The sequence below is a fragment of the Camarhynchus parvulus genome, chromosome 21, assembly GCF_901933205.1.
Source record: "Camarhynchus parvulus chromosome 21, STF_HiC, whole genome shotgun sequence".
In the NCBI taxonomy this organism is placed as follows: Eukaryota; Metazoa; Chordata; class Aves; order Passeriformes; family Thraupidae; genus Camarhynchus; species Camarhynchus parvulus.
In genome coordinates, this window is record NC_044591.1 from 4,888,679 (window position 1) to 4,907,838 (window position 19,160).

The 19,160-nt window shown below is 45.8% G+C and overlaps 1 protein-coding gene across 4 annotated transcripts in view; it reads right to left on the reverse strand.

Moving 5' to 3' along the window:
• Positions 1 to 19,160, reverse strand: part of PRDM16 (PR/SET domain 16) — a 303,917-nt gene that overhangs the window by 2,836 nt on the left and 281,921 nt on the right. For 3 of the 4 annotated variants that reach the window (XM_030963621.1, XM_030963618.1, XM_030963617.1), the window contains 6 exons: positions 15,381 to 15,550; positions 12,966 to 13,043; positions 7,338 to 7,507; positions 6,063 to 6,237; positions 4,740 to 4,970; positions 1,771 to 1,945 (listed from right to left, as the gene is read on the reverse strand). In XM_030963621.1, the coding sequence (XP_030819481.1) occupies positions 1,771 to 1,945; positions 4,740 to 4,970; positions 6,063 to 6,237; positions 7,338 to 7,507; positions 12,966 to 13,043; positions 15,381 to 15,550 (999 nt within the window). The remainder of the gene's footprint in view (positions 1 to 1,770; positions 1,946 to 4,739; positions 4,971 to 6,062; positions 6,238 to 7,337; positions 7,508 to 12,965; positions 13,044 to 15,380; positions 15,551 to 19,160) is intronic. The other variant, XM_030963620.1, reaches the window with a different exon arrangement.

Here is a 19,160-nt window from a genome sequence, read left to right on the forward strand (position 1 = left end):
CAGCTGTTACTGGGGTTTGTTATTAAAGAATCACATCCCCAGAGATCAGTGAGGCTGGGCTGGGCCAGCAGTGCCCAGTGGGAAGTGGTGAGCAGCTGCTCATCCTGACTTGATGCTCGGCATGGCCCCACTGGTGATGCCAGCGTGGATATTTAGGGATGTGGAATTCTCATTGGCATGACCAGTGTGCTCAGGGTGGGTTTATTGCTGCAGTGAAACCTTTAAAAAAATGTCTGGTGAGAGAGATGCAGTGAGATTTGTTTGTCCTCTTAACAAACTGCTGGGTCATTGTGACCTGGCTGCTCTCCCTCCACCAGGACACAAGATTTGTCTCACACATCTCTCTGTACCCTTTGATAACCTCATACAGCAGAGGGGAAAACCAATGTCATTGTCACCCACGGCTTGAAAAAGAGGAGCACATCATCCCCACCCTCCCCAGCACCCTGCCTCAGGGAAGGAGTACAGATTTTGGGTTTTGTGGTCACACACACACACTTCTAAAATTGCTTAAAGCTAAGCCAAAGGAGTGCTGTGCTGCTCACACCAAGGTTTTATATTACCTGCCAAAAGATGGGTCAAATTATTGAAGTTGCTTGTTGTGGTTCAAGTGTAAAACAGAGTCAAAAATCAAAAATACCTTCCCCCATCCAAGCACAGGCTGTAGCAGGGTGGTGCATTGGGAAAACAACGAGCTGCACCCAAAGAGTTAGTGCATTTGGGATGTTAGTGACAGGACACAGGGGAGAGTCAGGCAAGCGGCTTGTGGTTAAATGGGTGTCACCCCAAAAAACTGCTGTGCTCTCTCTCCCAGCAGCCCCTCCCCAGCCTCACTACTGGCACCCGCTACAAAGGAGGAAAAAACATTTCCCAAGCTTTGGATGATGCTAATTCAAAAATCATGTGCCGCGTGGGGGCTGCATTAAGCTACAGCTCTGCTGGGCATTTAAAATAGATTTTTGGGATAAATTCTGTTGCTTGAGGATCAGAAAGGGCCTCTGAGGTGAGAGCTGTACTCATCCCCCAGCAGGGGCTGTGTCCTCTCTCCAGCCCAGCCTTCTTTTGTGAGAATCCTTGTGGAGGGATCAAGAGATCAACTCCATAAACACAGACTGGGCATTTTGGTTAATGAAAAAGAAGAAAGCACACACGGAACTGCCCCAAACCTCCAGATTTCCCTCAGAACTCCAAGAATCTCAGTAATTCTGAGATGCCATTCTGATGGTTTTTTGGTCTGGCTCACAGGGTTGGGATTTTTCTTTTCCATTTTCTGGTTTACTTTTGGAAATCAAGGAGATAAACAAGGATACCCTCTAGACATACTGGGTTGCAAGTCCTGGATATATTCTTGTCTTTCACACCTGTTTCAATCAAACCCAAGGGCACTTTGTTGCTGTTTCTGCAGACCAAACCTCAGTGGTTACCGCCAGAAGAGCCACCCCAAAGTATAAATAAATAAAGAGTTATAAAAACATTTATACAGACAGATAAAAACACACATATGCCTCTCTCTTCCTGCATAGCCCCGTTCTCACTGCACAGGCTGAGATAAATCCACCTAAAGGTGATACCCAATCCATTCCTCCTCTATTTCAATTTAGTTGCAACAAGACACATTCATGTCTATGCTAGAATTCCTGCTGGAAAGGGGGAATAACCTTCTGGAAGGGGAAAATAACCCACTGGAAAGGGAAAATAACCCTTGGCTGGAGGAGGCCAGCTGCTCCCTAATCTGGTGGCAAGCTCGGAAAACGTTCTGGATATACCCACCTGGTTTTTAGCCTGCCTGTACAGAGTCTGTTTTATTGCCTCAGAGTCTAAGGTGGAATTAAACACATCTTTAACTTCAAAGGCTTCCTCGGCCGCTTTGCGGAGATCCAGCCCCTTCCCAAAATTCGGCATCTGCTCCAAATCTAACAGGCCGGCTTCGTCCTCCTCAACACACCTGTACCAAGGACCAGGGGAAGGGGTGACCTGTGTTAGCTCGTCTGGCCCACAGCCTGCATGCACCACCCACGGGGGCTCACCAGCCACATGCGTGAAGGGATGGACAGACGGACACGGACACGGCATGGCATGGCATGGCATGGCATGGCATGGCATGGGGAGGAGTGAGGACGAGGTGGTGTGGCAGGCACAGGGCCTGCAATGCCTCGATAGGAAACGCCTGGTCATGATGACTGGACCTAAGAAGCCCCTTTTTCCACCTTCAGACCCTTGTTATCTCTCTGTAAGAGTGTAGGTCACATTCTCCTCAACTCCTACTATTGGACAATTCCTAAAACTCCTGTATCCTGTATAAAGGGTAAATAAAGATATACTCCTATACCCTAAATAACTCCTATATCCTATATAAAGGGTAAATAAAGGTATACTCCAATACCCTATATAACTCCTATACCCTATATAAAGAGCATATAAAGACATATTCCAATACCCTATATAACTCCTATACCCTGTATAACTCCTGCACCCTATATAAAGGGTAAATAAAGATATACTCTTATGCCCTATATAACTCCTATACTCCTATACCCTATATAAAGGGTATATAAAGATATACTCCTATGCCTTATATAACTCCTATACCCTATATAACTCCTGTACCCTATATAAAGAGTATATAAAGATATAATCTTATACCCCATATAACTCCTTACTCCGATATCCTATATAACTCCTAAACCCTATATATCTACTATACCCTATATAAAGGGTATATAAAGACATACTCTTAAGCCCTATATAACTCCTGTACCTTATATAACTCCTATATCCTATATAAAGGGTATATAAAAATATACTCCTATAGCCTATATAACTCCTACACCCTATATAACTCCTATTTCCTATACAACTCCTATACTCCTATACCCCATATAACTCCTATACTCCTATACCCCATATAACTCCTATACCCTATATAAAGGGTACATAAAGAGCTACTTTTGCCCAGCTGGGCAGAAGAGCTGTCCCTGAGACCTTCACAGAAGATTCAATAAAGACACCCCTGTGGAACCTCACACAGCTTTCTCCTCTCTCTCCCTGCATCTGCTCAAGGCACTTAGAAAGCTGAATTCACTAATGAGCTGATAATCACTAAAGAGCTGAGCTTGCTAAGGTAGCCTGCAGCTCTGGAGCCTGCCTGAGGGGCCCAGACAGGTCGTGCTTAATTGGACTTCTCTGTCTTGGGCAGCCAGGGTTGGGGAGATCCCAAAATGCCAGAGTTGCCTCAAAGTGGAAAGCAACAAGCAGCAAGTTCCGTCTGAGGTTCTGTGTCACCACATTTCTCTTCACAGAGAAAAGCAAGGCACAACTTCCCAAGAGTATTTCTGGGATTCACGTTCTCTGAATGTCAGAGAAAGGAAAAACAATTCTTATCTCATTTGCTGCTCCTGTGTTTGTTCACAAGTGGAATGCACCGTGGAAGATTGTTTACCTGAAGGGAATTGGTAATTGGATTCTGGCGTGAGTGTTTTGATTCACTGACCTGTTGGATCCAGGTGTGTGTCGGGACTGTCTGGACAGTCACGAGATTCTGGGCAGTTGAGTGCTTGTTAGATTCCATTTAGATGTAATGTAATATAATATAGAATAATATGGTGTAATAAAGTAATTAATTAGCCATCGGTGACAGTTCTGCACCAAAACCAGCAGTGCTTTTAAGCTGGTAAGGCATCACTTGGTGTTGTGTGGCTTGTGCTGGGATTACCCCCAGAAACTGGGGCAAACTGCAGCAAAAAGAGAGCTGAGCCTGTGCTGTGTGCAGCAATCTTGCATTTTGAAGGTGTTCAGACTTGGCTTGATCTTGGGGGAAAAGTCCTTCACTTTTTATAGAATAATAGGGTCTGGTTTGGGTTGGGAGGGACGTTCAAGATATCTCATTTCACCCTCTGCCATGGGCTATCCCAGGTGGCTCCAAGCCCTGTCCAGCCTGGCCTTGGACACTTCCAGGGGTCCAGGGGCAGCCACAGCTTCTCTGGGCACCCTGTGCCAGGCCCTGCCCACCCTCACAGGGGAGGATTTTCCTTGAAGACCAAACCTATATCTCTCCTCTTTCAGTGTAAATCCATTCCCCTTTGTCCTGTCACTCCAGATCCTTGGGGAGAGTCTCCCTTCATATTTCCAGCAGCTTCCTTCAGGCACTGGAAGGTCACCTTGGAGCCTTCTCTCTTCCAGGCTGAACAATCCCAGGTCCCTCAGCCTTTCCTGCCAGCAGAGCTGCTCCATCCCTCTGATCACCCTGGGGTCTCCTCTGGACTCTCTGCAGGAGCTCCAGGTCCTTCCTATGCTGGAACCCCAGGGCTGGAGGCAGCTCTGCAGGTGGGGTCTCACCTGGGCAGGGCACTGGGGCAGCATCCCCTTTTTGCCAGAGCTCCAAGAATATTTTGCTCCAACTCAAAGGGTCACAGCACCAAAGGCATTGCACAGACACCTCTTCCCTTGCCCTGACCTGAGTTTTGGAGAGAAAAATGACATCTGCCGAGCTGTGGTACCCTGAAAACTCTGGGTTTTGTGTCTGTTCTCCTGTTTAGGCTCCTCAAGCCTTGGATATCATTCCAGCCTCCCCTTGCAGTCCACCTGTCTCGAGTCCCTCCCCAAAATGATGAAATGGAATCTGGAGTGAAGGTTTGGATCCAACCAGAGGCATGGCATGGCTTGGAGAACAAACCCACAGCACTCATGATGCACCACAGACACAGGCAGGGGTCTGAGCCCCCCAGGAACGGCCCCCTCACCTTCGGGTGTGGTCAAAGCTCATGGTGAGAGACGTGGGCTCCTCATCCTCCTCATCCTCGAACGCTCCCCGGGGCTCCGCCGTGGGCGACGCCGTCTCGTCCTGGGACTTCCCAGTCAGGCTGTCATCATCTTCCTCTTCCAGTTCTTCATCCTCATCGTCCACATCTTCTGCCTTCTCGTTTGCCAGTCCGTGGCACTGGGAATTGCCATCAATATCCTGGATTTCTGGCCTGAAATGTTTGGTTGAAGGGCAGGGAGAAGAAAGAAAGAGAGAAAGAGAGAAAGAGAGAAAGAGAGAAAGAGAGAAAGAAAGAGAGAAAGAGAGAAAGAGAGAAAGAGAGAAAGAGAGAAAGAGAGAGAGAAAGAAAGAGAGAAAGAAAGAAAGAAAGAAAGAAAGAGAAAGATAGAAAGAAAGAAAGAAAGAAAGAAAGAGAGAAAGATAGAAAGAAAGAAAGAGAAAGATAGAAAGAAAGAAAGAAAGAAAGAAAGAAAGAAAGAAAGAAAGAAAGAAAGAAAGAAAGAAAGAAAGAAAGAAAGAAAGAAAGAGAGAAAGAGAGAAAGAAAGAGAGAAAGAGAGAAAGAGAGAAAGAGAGAAAGAGAGAAAGAGAGAGAGAAAGAAAGAGAGAAAGAAAGAAAGAAAGAAAGAGAAAGAAAGAAAGAGAGAAAGAAAGAAAGAAAGAAAGAGAAAGATAGAAAGAGAGAAAGAGAAAAAGAGAAAGAAAGAAAGAAAGAAAGAAAGAAAGAAAGAAAGAAAGAAGAAAGAAAGAAAGAAAGAAAGAAAGAAAGAAAGAAAGAAAGAAAGAAAGAAAGAAAGAAAGAAAGAAAGAAAGAAAGAAAGAAAGAAAGAAAGAAAGAAAGAAAGAAAGAAAGAAAAAAAAAGAAAAAAAGACGACAAATGTTTATGTCATAAATTCTCACTGGAATGCAAGACTTTGATAATGTTATACACAGATATGAACACAGAGACACATTTATATACACATATATATTTTTTAAAATGCAACAAAGAAGAAAACCAATGTGCTTCAGGCATTTAAAATTCACCCTTCACTCTTCCTAAGGGCCAATGAGCATGTTGAGAATGCACCAACCCCAAGGCTTTTTGAACTACAAAAATTTGATTTAAATGCTGGTTTTTCATCTCTTAAAATTAACATTTGTGGGACAAGAAGCCTTCCTCCTTCTCTGGGCTCTGTCCTCCAACAATTTCCCTTTGAGCAAAGAGCAGGAGGAAGCTCCTACCAGCCAGCCTGAATTCCCTCTTGTGTTACTCTGCTGTTCATGCCTGCCCTGCCAGCAGATAATTTTATTTCCTTGCCTACCTTTTATCTGCTAAAGCCGACGCTTGATTCATCTCGCTGTTGGCAATAAAATTTCTGATTTCTGAGAAATAGGAATCCTCTTTTTCATCTAAAAGTGCATGGTTGTCTGATTCCGAGTTGGGGGAGGAGGCGCTGGTCCCGAGGTGGTTGGTGATGACTCCGGAGTGCTGGCTCACTGTGGGGCAGGAGCAACAACAGGAGAGACAGCAGGAGACTCCATCAGGTGCAGGCAAGGCCGGGGTTATGAGGAAACACGAAGTAAGAATGTTCTCAACAGCCCTCTCACTTTATATTGATGGTTTAATGCCCAAGAGAAAAGTCATGGAGCAAAGATCCCAGAGGAAGATTGTGTTTTCCAGACCAAAATACAGGTGATATTTAGCATTTATGGACAACACACACAATTTAACAACTACTGCAGAGCTGTTTGCCTACAACTTTTCCATAATACATTTCTTTACCCTTGCTGGGAAATCACTTGGCTACACTATAGCAATTCCTTCTTTTCATTTTCTTACGTTAAAAAAAATCTATTTATCTTCTTGAACTTCCAAAAAAACCCAACAAACTCATCCTTGGGGGGACAGTGCATTCCAGAGGCTTCCCAAGGGCCAAGACCATGGAGTCTCCTCTCTCCAGTGGTCCCTGGAGTGTTTTCCTATCTGGAACGTTCTAGCAAAGATCCCAGAGGAAGATTGTGTTTTCCAGACCAAAATACAGGTGATATTTAGCATTTAGGGACAACACACACAATTTAACAACCACTGCAGAGCTGTTTGCCTACAACTTTTCCATAATCTTTTCACCCATGCTGGGAAATCACTCACTTGGCTTCATCACAGCAATTCCTTCCTTTCATTTCTTATGTCAAAACCTCTTTATCTTCTTGAACTTCCAAAAAAACTCTACAAACAACCCTAAAAACCTCATCCTTAGGGGGACAGTGCATTCCATCAAGGCTTCCCAAGGGCCAAGACCATGGAGTCTCCTCTCTCCAGTGATCCCTGGAGTATTTTCCTATCTGGAACGTTCTAGCAAAGATCTCAAGGGAATATTGTGTTTTCCAGACCAAAACACAGGTGATATTTAGCATTTATGCACAACACACACAATTGTGCAAAACAAAACCTATTGATCTTCTTGAACTTCCAAAAAAACCCCTACAAACAACCCTACAAACTCATCCTTGGGGGGACAGCGCATTCCAGCAAGGCTCCCCAAGGGCCAAGACCATGGAGTCTCCTCTCTCCAGCGGTCCCCAGGGTGTTTCCCTACCTGGAACATTTTCGTGCTCGTGCTTCTTCAGGTGCCTGTCGAGGTTGGTCTGCTGCCCGAAGCACCTGTTGCACAGGTGGCACTTGAATGGCTTCTCCTTGTTGTGGATGTTCCTGACGTGCCTCTGCAGGTTGGAGGAAATGCTGAATGACCTGTCACAGTATTTACACCTGGAAAACAACAGCAAAGGGTACAACGTGAGGAAAAAAAACAACAACAACAAAAAAAACAACAACAAAAAAAATAAAAAGGAGAAAAATCTGACTATCAAAACCTCAGGAAATATTGGTCTATAAATCTTTACCCAGGAATAAAGATTGTGCTGAAGGAAGCACAAAGCATTAATCATCCCAGACAAATCTGATATTATTGTTACTCAAGGAGAACAAAGAAAGGATTAGGATTAATTAGGAAGCGAGTCGTCCAAACAAATAAGAGCTTGAGACACAATAATTACTTTTCCATGCATGGGTGTAGGAATTGAGAGAGGTGGATTTATTCCTTCCACTTTTTTTTTTTGAGAGGAATCAGGTGAAATACGGCCGAGGAGGGAGGACAAGGAAGACAGAAGAAGAAAGAAGGGAGGTGAAATGTATAAAATAGATATTAACTGGCAAATCCCTGTGTGACAGTTAGCTGGACACACAGAAAATTCTGGCTTTATTTGTGATATTCCTTGTGGTACTGGACATGCAGGGATTACAGCATGGCTTTAAAGGTAATTGTAACTATTCTTATAGCAAAGAAATCCACCATCCTTTCCAAGCAGGGTAAGATTTACTCTTAGGAGTGAATATCTGGTTTGTGATGAAAAGCTGGAATGCAAGGAGCCAAGCCAGGATGTTCAGGGGGGCTGCTGAGTGAAGAGATGTTCCCTCTCAGAGCTCAGTGTCTGCAGGACCCACGGCAGATGGGCTGGGGGCTCGTTCAAAGCCATCACCCGCTTTTTTGGGGTTTAGATTTCCTCCAAATAAATGGGAATTGCTCGGGTTGGTGGTGTGAGGGTTCCCAGCGCCCAGGGCAGAGCGGGAGCCGCTGATGGACTGAAGGTGGCAGCTCCGAGCTGCGCTGGAGAGTTTGGGTCTAAAACTCCTGAAAACCTCATTCCTGCCCGAATCCCTCGTTCCATCTCCCTTTGAACACATCACTTGTACCTCAGCAAAGCTGCTGCCCCACGGCTCTGCTTCCAAAACCCACGAGCAGCAGAATCTGTCTCTGCTGCAAATCCTGGACACTTCCAAAATTCCGGCTCTTCCCAAACCCTTGTAATCCCAGAGTAAATCCACTCCAGCAGGCTCCAGATTCTGGATTTATTCCAGAATAAATCCACTCTGAGCTCCTCTAACCCACAGCAACATCTGCCCCACGGAGCTGAGCTACTCTTCCATGGGGATCCTGGAATTCCAGAATGGTTTTGGGATTCTAAACCCGCTCCAGTGCCACCTCTGACATGGGCAGGGACACCTTCCACTATCCCAGGTGGCTCCAACCTGGCCTTGGACACTGCCAGGGATGGGGCAGCCTGTGCCAGAGCTCCCCCAGCACTCCAGGACATGGAGATGGAGATTTTGGGAGCATCAGCAGCTCCTGATGTGCACAGACTCACGCCATGCCTGCCTCACTCAAGGATGGAGCTGGATGTCCCTGGACACAGAGGACATGGGATTCTTCCCTACAGACACAACAGTGGAGTGGAAAAGATCCCTGCTGTGAAACACACACACCCCATTTCCAGATGTGCTCCAGCTGGGATTTTTATTCGGTCTCTAAAAATAAATCGATATTATTTTTGGAAAAAGCGGGGATACATTTATGAAACACTCTCTCTCGCTGAATGTTTATGGATTCCATGTCCACCTCCGAGTTTCCTACTGCTAAATCTCCAATAAGAATAAAGATATTTCAAATAATGGCCCTTTATTAGGATTAAGCTAGGCAGAGAGCAAAATTTTTAAACCACAGCATTTCCAGACTCTTAAAGTATTTAGTTTTTTTTTTTTTTTTAAACCCCCCCCAAATAACTCTAGAAAACAAGAAGTTATTTGAACATCAGCAAGAACAATCACACGGAGATTTATCAAGAACAATCTGTACAGAGAGTTAAACACGGATTTCCAGCACCAAGGAATTTGCTCTCAGATTCCTGTCCAGCACTCCAGCAAAATGCAATAGCCAAACCTGCCAATATCCCAATATTCCTGATATTTCCATGAAATTTTTCATGAGTGGTTTTATCCAGCTCAGACAACGAGCTCCCTTCTCATCCTTGATGATGCCAGGGGTTTTCTCTCCCTGCCTGTCCTCAGAAGCTCCTGAAAAACCCTTTTTTTGTGAGTCCCAGTGCCTGGCACAGGGAATACCTGGCACAGTGGGCACCAGGATAACCCATGTTCCCAGCCTGGCTGTCCCTGCCAGGAGCAACTCCAGACATTTAAAAGCAAATCAAGGCAAGGAACGACCTGGCCTCCTCCACATCCATTTATTTAGATGTTCAGGAAGCCTTTGAAAAGTTCCCTGTGACAGGTCCTGGCCCTAACCATGAGCTATGTGGATGCAGGGTTAGGAATGGGGAGGGATAAAGAGCCCGTTCAAAAAATAGGAACCAGAGGGGCACTGGGAAGGAGCAGGGAATGCAAAGGGATGAGGGAGATGTCCGGCGTTATTTGTGGTCCCAGAGGGGTCAGTGCTGGGAGCTGTGCTGGTTTTGATCTAAATAAATGGCCCAGGCAGAGGAACCAGTTGAAATTCAGGGAAAGGGGTGAACAGCGAGGGAGGAGAAGAATAAAACTCCAAGGCAGCGGTGTTTGCTCTGCAAACAGCCCGGCAAAGCCTCTCCCTTATCAGCTGAAAGGGCTGAAAACATCCAAAGCGGGAGGGAGGGACAGGGCTGGGGCTGTGGAGCTCGGACAGGAAATCCTGGGAGCTGCAGGAGCTCGGCTACCTGGGACAAAGCAAACCCTGGGAACGTGGGTTCCCAGGGTGAGTCCCTCTCGTGAAGTTTTGCAGTGATCAGTGTGAGCTGGAGAGGCAGAATTGCAGGAAAAAACCAAAAAATCACATGGAGAGCAACTCTCCCTCTGAGTGACTCCTCAGCCTCAAGTGCATTTTTAGCAGGGTGAGCTCAGGCTGCGTTTTGAATACCAGAAAATGAGAAATATCTTCAATATTTATTGAACTATGTGCAATTTAAATGACATGGTAGATGTCAGTGTGGCTCTGAGTTCCAGCTTAATGCAGATAATAGGACACAAAGCCTCCAAGGGCTTTTTTATTCTGAATTCTGAAATACATAGTCCAGAATTTCAGGTTTGGTGCAGAAAAATAAAAAGAGTGGAAAGAAACGTGTTGAATTTCACTGTAGGGCACGGGGGTTGGAGTGTTTTCAAATAATTTGATTTTTAGGAAGTGCATCACCAGGTATTTCTCACTCTTCAGAAAACATGTTGCATTTTCTCTTTATAGAAAGAATTTGCCTCGTTATTGCTCATCTGCTATTAATTCTTACTTTATATATAATTACACTTAAGTAGAAGTTTGAGTGACTTCATAGCCCCCCCAAAAAAACTCCAAAAAATTTAATCAGTGACCATCAGGGATCAAACCCAAACCACCTTATTTTCTAGCCTGTTGTCTTTAAGAACATCATAATTAATATTTGGATGAATACTTAAATTATTGTATATAAAAATATTTTTATATAGGGTAAAAAAAAAATATTAAACAATCAAAAACAAAGCTGCAAAGGAGACAACAGTAAAACGTCGAGAAATCAGCAACCTCCTTGTACCTGCCTGAAGTCAGCCCTTAAAAACCAAGCTCTCAAAACAAGTCTGGCTGCCAAAGCTGCAAATCTCAGTTCTCTGAGAGGAAAAGCAAATCAATGATAATTAAAGCTCGTCTGTGAACGCTGCCCCGGCTCTCTGGAGTGCTGTTAGAATGCAACATTGTCCAGGAGTCAGACCTCTAAAAAACCCACACAGGCTATTTTCTGGGAGAAGACCAGATCAAATAAATCTTTATTTTCCTAACCTTTGTTAAGTTGCAAGTCTCCTTTTTTGGAAGAAAACTGAACTGAGGATCTTGGAATAATCAGGAGCGAGAGTTGCAGTGGACAGGGAACACACAGGCATATCAAATAACACAACCCCAAACATCACAGCTGGGGTATAATCCAAAATATATGTCTGCTTTGGGGGGTGGTGGTGGTGTATTTTTAATTTACCTAATGTCTACACTAAAAATGCTGGATGGAAAATAAACGTGATTCTCAGCGTAGCGGGGATTACAATGTGGGAGAGTCAATTCTTAGGTTAAACTGAGCATAAAGATGTGATGTATTTGACCTCATGGCCTTTTGCTGCTCATAAATATTTGTTTCTCTTTATTTAATAACTGCTCCATTTGCTTTGTTGTGAACTTATGGCTGTGTATGAAACGCTGCAATATCAGCTACCCAAAACGAAATGGAATTGTTACCATTGTTTGACAACCTGCAAAACACTCCCTCACATCGTGGCAAACACAAGGCTTGATTTGCAGCAAGCTCTCAATTCATCATTCCTTCAGGTTTGCACATTTCTGGACTTCATTCTAACAAAAAAGGCATTTTTTCCCCCAATTTTTTTAAAACTGCTTGACACTCGCTGGGAGAAAATGCTGGGGGGAAAGATTTCCATGAGAAATAGTTATTTTTATACCTAGGCAAACATATTACATCTATTTTCTTGTGAGTTTTATTCAGATTTAAAGCCCTGACTTGGGCAGGAGCCGCAGAATCCACTGGGCTGGGACACTGTCCTTGAGCACACTGAAGCATCAAAATCACATCATCTTGTCCCCAGCTAACAGAAAACAGCTCAACCTTCCACCTTAATCGCTCACAAACATGTGAGACTCTGTGTGAATCCCCCCCCTCCCAGCTCTGCTTTCAAACCCCATGATTTAAGCTCAGAAACTACCAAAATTCAGTTTTAAGCAGGTAAATCGATACGTTTTTGCATGTTGCGTTTTCTCTTTATATTATGTATAAAGTAGGAATTAATAGCACGCTGCTCATGTGCTATTAATTCCTACTTTATACATAATTAGACTTCTTAAGTAGAAGTTTGAGTGACTTCATAGCCCTCCAAAAAAAAAAAAAAAAAATCAAAAAAATTTAATCAGTGACCATCAGGAATCAAACCCAAGCCTTTGTTTCTTTGATCCCCTACTCCAGGCACCTCTGATGTGCATTATAAAAAGAAAAAAAAAACCACCAAAAACCCAGCTAGCCCCAGCAATGAAGGTCCTGGCAAACCCTTCAAACCAGCCTGAATTTCAGAGCCATTCAGCACCTTCAGCTGTCCTTGAGATGAATGGTTAACGTGAGTGTGAAACAACACTGCAAATCAGAGCCCTCATTTGCCAGCATACATCTAAATATAAGTTAAGTGTCTATCTTCGAGCTGCCAAGCCTGATTATTTTTGGCTGGTACACATAATATACAACCCTATGAATCACTCTGTGTAATGCTCCAGGCCTGTGGTATTCTGCTGGCACAGCTTTGTAGAGGAGGAGGGGAAAAATACCAGAGTGGTGAGTGAGGAGTGCTTGGGAAAGGGGTTTTTTTTTATGGGGGACAACATCACCTGTAAGGCTGCTCCCCAGTGTGTGTCCGCAGGTGCCTCGTCAGGTTGGCTGAGCGTGGGAAGATCTTGCCACAGTACCTGGAGAGGGAGAGCCAAAGGAAACCATCAGGAGAACCAAAGGAAACCATCAGGAGAACTGTCCGATGCAGACATCTTTTTATGAAAAATCCTTTCCTTAGGATTTTTCCTCCTGAGAAGCTGAGAGGCCTCAGGAACAAAATGTAAACATTGATTATCTGCTGCTGTGGAATGCAACAGGTGCATCTGTGATTGGTCTCATGTGGTTGTTTCTAATTAATGGCCAATCACAGCCCAGCTGGCTCGGACAGAGTGTCCAAGACAGCTGCCTTTGTTATCATTCTTTCCTTTCTATTCTATTCTTAGCTAGCCTTCTGATGAAACCTTTTCTTCTATTCTTTTAGCATAGTTTTAATGTAATATATATCATAAAATAATAAAATCAAGCCTTCTGAAACATGGAGTCAGATACTCATCTCTTCCCTCATCTAAGAACCCCTGTGAACACGGTCACAGAGAACCAAAGGAAACCACCAGGAGGACCAAAGGAAACCATCAGGAGAGCCCATGGATGCTGTGGGAAATGGATTTGTAGGGAATTCTGCAAGCCTGACAAAAGGCTCACATCTGTGTGCAACCTTGAGATAAGAAATGCTGATTTAGAAATGCCATGGGATGGGACAGACATTGCTGAGAGAGAAATGGAGCTAGACACAAGTTTTAAAGGATGGCCTTGCAAATAAGACTGGATATTTTGGGGAAATAGAACTGTGGAAGATGCCACAGCACCACCTGCACCCCTCATTCTGACAGCGCTCCCAAAATCCCAAAATGATGCGCTCACATCATGAGCTCATCCCTGATGGGGAGGACAGATCTCCCACCCCAGGGTCACAGGATTGCAGAGCACCAGGAGCAGCTGAGGGAGCTGGGAGGGCTCAGCCGTGGAGAAAAGGAAGCTCAGGAAGAACATTCTGACTCCTACCACTCCCTGAGAGGAGGGTGCAGCCAGGTGGGGTCAGGGTCTGCTCCCACGGAATGGGGGACAGGACAATAGGAAACAGCCCCACGTTGCACCAGAGGAGGTTTAGATTGGATACTTGGGAATTTTTTTTCACAGAAAGGCTTGTCAGACGGTTGGAATGGGATACCCAGGGAGGTGGTGGAATCACTACCCCTGGAAGTGTTCAAAGGAAGTGTGGACAAGGCACTTGAAGACAGGGTTTAACTACAGCATTCCTGCATCAGGGTACAGAGGGTTTAATCACTGCCTGGGCAGATTGGCACTTGAGATGTTTCTGCATCTCCTTTATAGCCCTGTTGATGTGCTCATCAAACAGAATCTGCTCTTTCATCCTTGGAATTCACAGAATTTTCTCTGGATAAAGGCTGCAGCACTATGGGTTAGGAGGCTGACAGCTGCTTAGAGAAAGGAAATGCAGCTGTAGGAAATTCATAAAGGAAGGAATTGTGCTCCCCCATCAATCCAGCTTACAGTAAAATCAAAAAGGTATAAATAAAAACACTAATCGGGAAGTAACAACTCCTATTGTAGGAGGAAGCCATGACAGACTTTCCTTATTTCAGAGACCTTCAACTGTCCTGAAGATGAACAGTTAATGTGAGTGTTCCCCAGCAATGAAAATCCAAATGTTAACTTGTGAGTGTGCATCTAAAATTTAAGTTTAGTCCCTTTTGGAAATAGAAACCACAAATTTCTAAATAATCAACTGAAATCTGAGCCCGCAGCTCTTGGGGCAAAGTTAAACATAAGAGACACATCAACCAAAGTCTGTACCCACTTTTTGCACCCAAAAAAGTCCCCTCAGCAGGAGCCACCATGAGGACTTCGAGGTAAAACTATCAGAGCAGACAGAGGTTTATTATTAAATAACCTTGATCTGCTCCAGTTTGGAGCTGGATGGGTACGTGACGAGTTCTGTGGGTAGAACAGTTTGAAAATTTGTTTCCTGCACGCCATTTTTTAAAATTCAATCATTTTTCCATAGCTGCGGTTGGCTGTAGCCGGGACTGGCATTGGGAAGGGCGGCGCTCGCTGCTGCACACCAGAGACTTGGCCTGGGGAGCTGGGTTTGCTTGAGAATCTCCAGATCTGCTCCCAAGGTTATTAAAAATTACAAAGCAAACAGAAGATGCTGATTTCCTACCAGACAAAACAAGCTATTTCAGAGGGAATTAGTCATCCCAGCTCTGCTCTAATTCCGCCGCTCCTTGTTTTCCCTCCTGGCGGAGATGTCCAGATGTCGGCGTGGAGCTGCTCCGCTCCCTGCTGGTGCCCAGTGCAGCTGGGCTGGCACATCCTGGGGTATTCCCACATCCCTGGGATGTCTCCATGCCCTGGGGGTCAGTGTGGATGCTGTGGGATGCCCGGCTCACCTGCAGGTGTAGCGCTCCTTGCCCTTGCGCAGGATGGGGTCGGAGAGCGTGGGCGGCGGCGATCGGAAGTTGAAGGGGTGGTGGGGAAGGGGCTGCAGGGATGAGCCAGAGTCGGCCTTCATGGCTGCAAAGCTCTCCAGTTTCTCTGTCATCGTCTCGATGGCCGACATCTGCAAGGACAAGGAGATAGCTCCTGTCAGAGGAATCCCCAGGAAGGGCAAGGTCTGATGCACAAAACACCGGTTTTGGTTGGGCAAAGCCTCCTGCTGGTGTTGGGTGTCTTGGAGTTGGAGGCACAGTGGGAAACGGAGCCACTGGATCCAGCCAGGAATGACTGGAGTAGTGTATTGGTCATGGAGAAAGCAGGAAAGGCACAACTGGCAAAGCCAGGTCCCAGAAATGAGCACTTGTTCACTTTCTGCAGTGTGCATGTGCTCACTTTCAAAAATTATTTCAGAATACACCTAAGACATCCATTTTTTATCAGGAATTCCACGGAAATTTTTACTGGGAAAACTCTGAAACTAAACACGATGGTCAGATGCCTCAGTACCCAAGTCCAACCCAAAGTCTTGGGAGGTCTGACATCTCCTACAGCATCCTGTGGGCTCAGAAGGACAGGGCAGTGAGGAGTGGGTGGGCAGGCAGGGACACAAACCCAGGAGAGGGGGAACAGGCAAATTTTGGGCCCAAAGCAGAAGAATCCTGGCCAGAGTGGAGTGGGAGGGATGTGTGATGGCTGCTCAGGGAGCTGAGAGAGGAGAGGTGGAAGGGGTGAAGAGGGAGCAGCTGGGAAGAGGAGGAGTTGGGATCAGGCTCAGGATGGAGTGGATCCACAGGGAGTTTGCTGGTGAAGAGGCCAACACTTTAATTATGGGTAGAAAACGTTCAGCAGCTCCTAAAGGTGATGGAAGGATGGGTGAGAGGTCGCTGGGTTTCCTGGAGTGAAAGGGAGCTCCAGCCAAACCCCTGGATGTGAGCGGTGGCTGGGTGAGTTACGGGCAGGAGGGGCAACACCTACACATCCCTTTGGGGTGGGAGCAGCTGGCATGCAGGCCTGGAGCTCGGACACCAAGCAGAATGTCCCTGGATGCTTGATCAGATTTAGTTTGTGTGACTTGGCCTTGTTCTCACAGACATGAGATTAAACACCTCACCAGCAAGAGGGAGAAAAGAAAAACCCTGGAGATACAGGAGAAGGATAAAGCAGAAAAGGAAAGAATGAAGCTGGGCCATGTGCAAAAAAGGAAAAAATGAATCTGCATAAAAATCCTGCCTGAAGAACAGCACTTTTACTTTCATTACAGAGCGACAGGAAATCCAAGTCCGAGACAGCAGCGCGGCTCAGAGGATGACGCCGACCCCTCCGACGTCCAGCTTCGTGCACTCCTGAGAGCACTTTGGAGATACCAGGGGCAGAAGAGAGGGCTAAAACAAACAAGGCAGCAATAAAGCTGCCTCCTGGCTGCGCTGACATCAGTGGGACAGGCGGAGGCAGCCGGGGCGGCAGCGAGGAGCGGAAGGCAGTAGGAAGCCATACATCACCCCGAGATGCTCGATTGTACAGGAAGGGCTGACCTTTTGCACGTTTACACTTTATTAAACTGGGCTTTAAAAGGATTGGAGGGGGGGCAGAGGGGGGAAGAGAGCCAAGATATTGTTTAAAAATATATGGCTATGAAAAAAAAAAGTTGTCTTAATCACCCCCGAAGACATTGTGAGGGCTGACAAGCATTCATAAGCTGTAAAAAAAGAGGAGTAGTAACCCCCATTTCTCGATAATAGATCCACAGCCCCTTAGCTGGAGGCTCCCAGCCCATGATAAATAGTAAGTAATACTTAGCACCAGCCACTTGAAAAGGTTACTTGATCATTTACAGCACCAGCTCTGCCCCAGCTGCCAGTCATGCAACAAAACCATCACGTTAAAAAGCTCTCCGGACCTTTCAGAGCTGAGCTCTCAGCCCTTCTCCCAGGTACCTGGAGCTCTCCTTTGTTGTGCCCTGTTCTTTAGGCACTTAGTCAGAGATATTTGCTGGCTTGAGAGCCGTAGGCTGGTTTTAAAATTCTAAACACTGGCCACGGCCTCTCCAGTGGCAAAGGCACTTTGCTATTTAGGGAACAAGTGCCTGGTTATAATAAAACAGAAAGGGGGAAGAAAAGAAACTTAACAGGTGAGGAAAGGCTTTTCATTAAGTTATCAAAAAGTTACACTGGTTATTTATGTTGTCCAGAGTTTCATTTGGAATAGACAATGTAGGTAAACTCCCAGGGAGCAAAGGAACTTCTGCCAACGACTGGCTAAGAAATAAGAGCTGCCTGAAATTCATTTTGAGAGAGGAAACATCTCCTGAATGCTTTTATCACATCTTCTGGCATCATCACATCCCGGTGAGGGCACTCTGAGAGAGCTGGGGATTAGTCACAGAGGAAAAGGCTGAGACCAGATTCATGTTTGGAGTGAGAAAAGCCTGGGTAGAACGTGACTCTGACTGACCAGGCACAGGAACGTTGGTCCTAATGAAGAAAGCAGAAGCAGGAACCCTGAAAATGTGATTTCTTAGGAAAAGATCCAGGATCCAGAATTCTTAGCAATGCTGGATCCAGGGAATGGTCACAGCCTCAAGGCTGCCAGAGCTGTCAGACACAGGGTGGGATTGTTGGGGTGTCCTGTGCAGGGCACAGGTTGGACTGGATGGTCCTTCCAGCTCAGGATATCAATACTGGAGATTCTGTGATAATACTGGAAGGGGATCTGGTGCTACAAATCTCCCATAGTCTGGAACAAATGCCTCATGTTCCTTTGCTGTGTCTGAAATACCTGATTGACTGCAGCATGGGAACGGCGCCTCTCCAGATCGAGTGATCTGAGCACAGCGCCCGCCTTATTAAAAATCATTATTAAAAATCAGTTATCAGGAAGCTTTGGGCTGGAGTGATTGCGAATTTGAGGCTATTCTGTGTGATAAGCTGCTAGAGATAACCAGACCTTGCAGATCTTTTCACTGCCACGGGAAGAGGACGTGGTCAGGGTTTCAGGAACAATGCTAACAACCTTCCACCCAGAGCTTGCTCCTGCTTGGGGTCTGAATGTTTCTCATCGTCTCCTTGGGTTGCTTTGCCACGCTGGCTCCTCCCTGCTATCAGATTCTTTACAGGCAGATATCCCCACTATTCTAAGCCACACAAACACAGGATGTTCCTGGCCAGCCTGTCACCATTATCCAGCCTGGATGAAGGAAAAATCGGGGGAAGTTATTAACCAAACTCTGAGGCTGGTGCGAAACAATGCGGGAACTAAGTTTAGCTGTGAAAGCAACCAGGACCCAGATTTCACAAACCTGCAGGTTATTTATCTAAGGTGGGAAACATTATCGGGGGAGAACAATGCTTGTGAATATAAAGGAGAGCACAATGAGGAGCAGGGAGCTGGGATCCCAGCCTGGGCATAGCAGGAGGGACACGCACAGCTGAACCCACTGCCTGGCACCGCCACACTCTCCTCATGATGTGGAAAATTCAGGAAGGTGGAAAATGCTGCTGCCTTGGGGCTGGGCAGTCCTTCTCCACCTTGTACCACTGCAAATGACACCCCCAGGTGTTCCCAAAGGAAAAAAAACCACACAGGCATTGTGGGCTGTGGAGTTTGGCAGAGCCTATGAGCTGCCCAGACCTCATCCCTGTTTTTCTGGTACAGCTGCCATCATCCTCAAACTGGGAATTAAATGTGTCTGTAAGGAGCTAGTGGGGAACAGTGGAGTTTCCAGCCAGGCCCTAGGA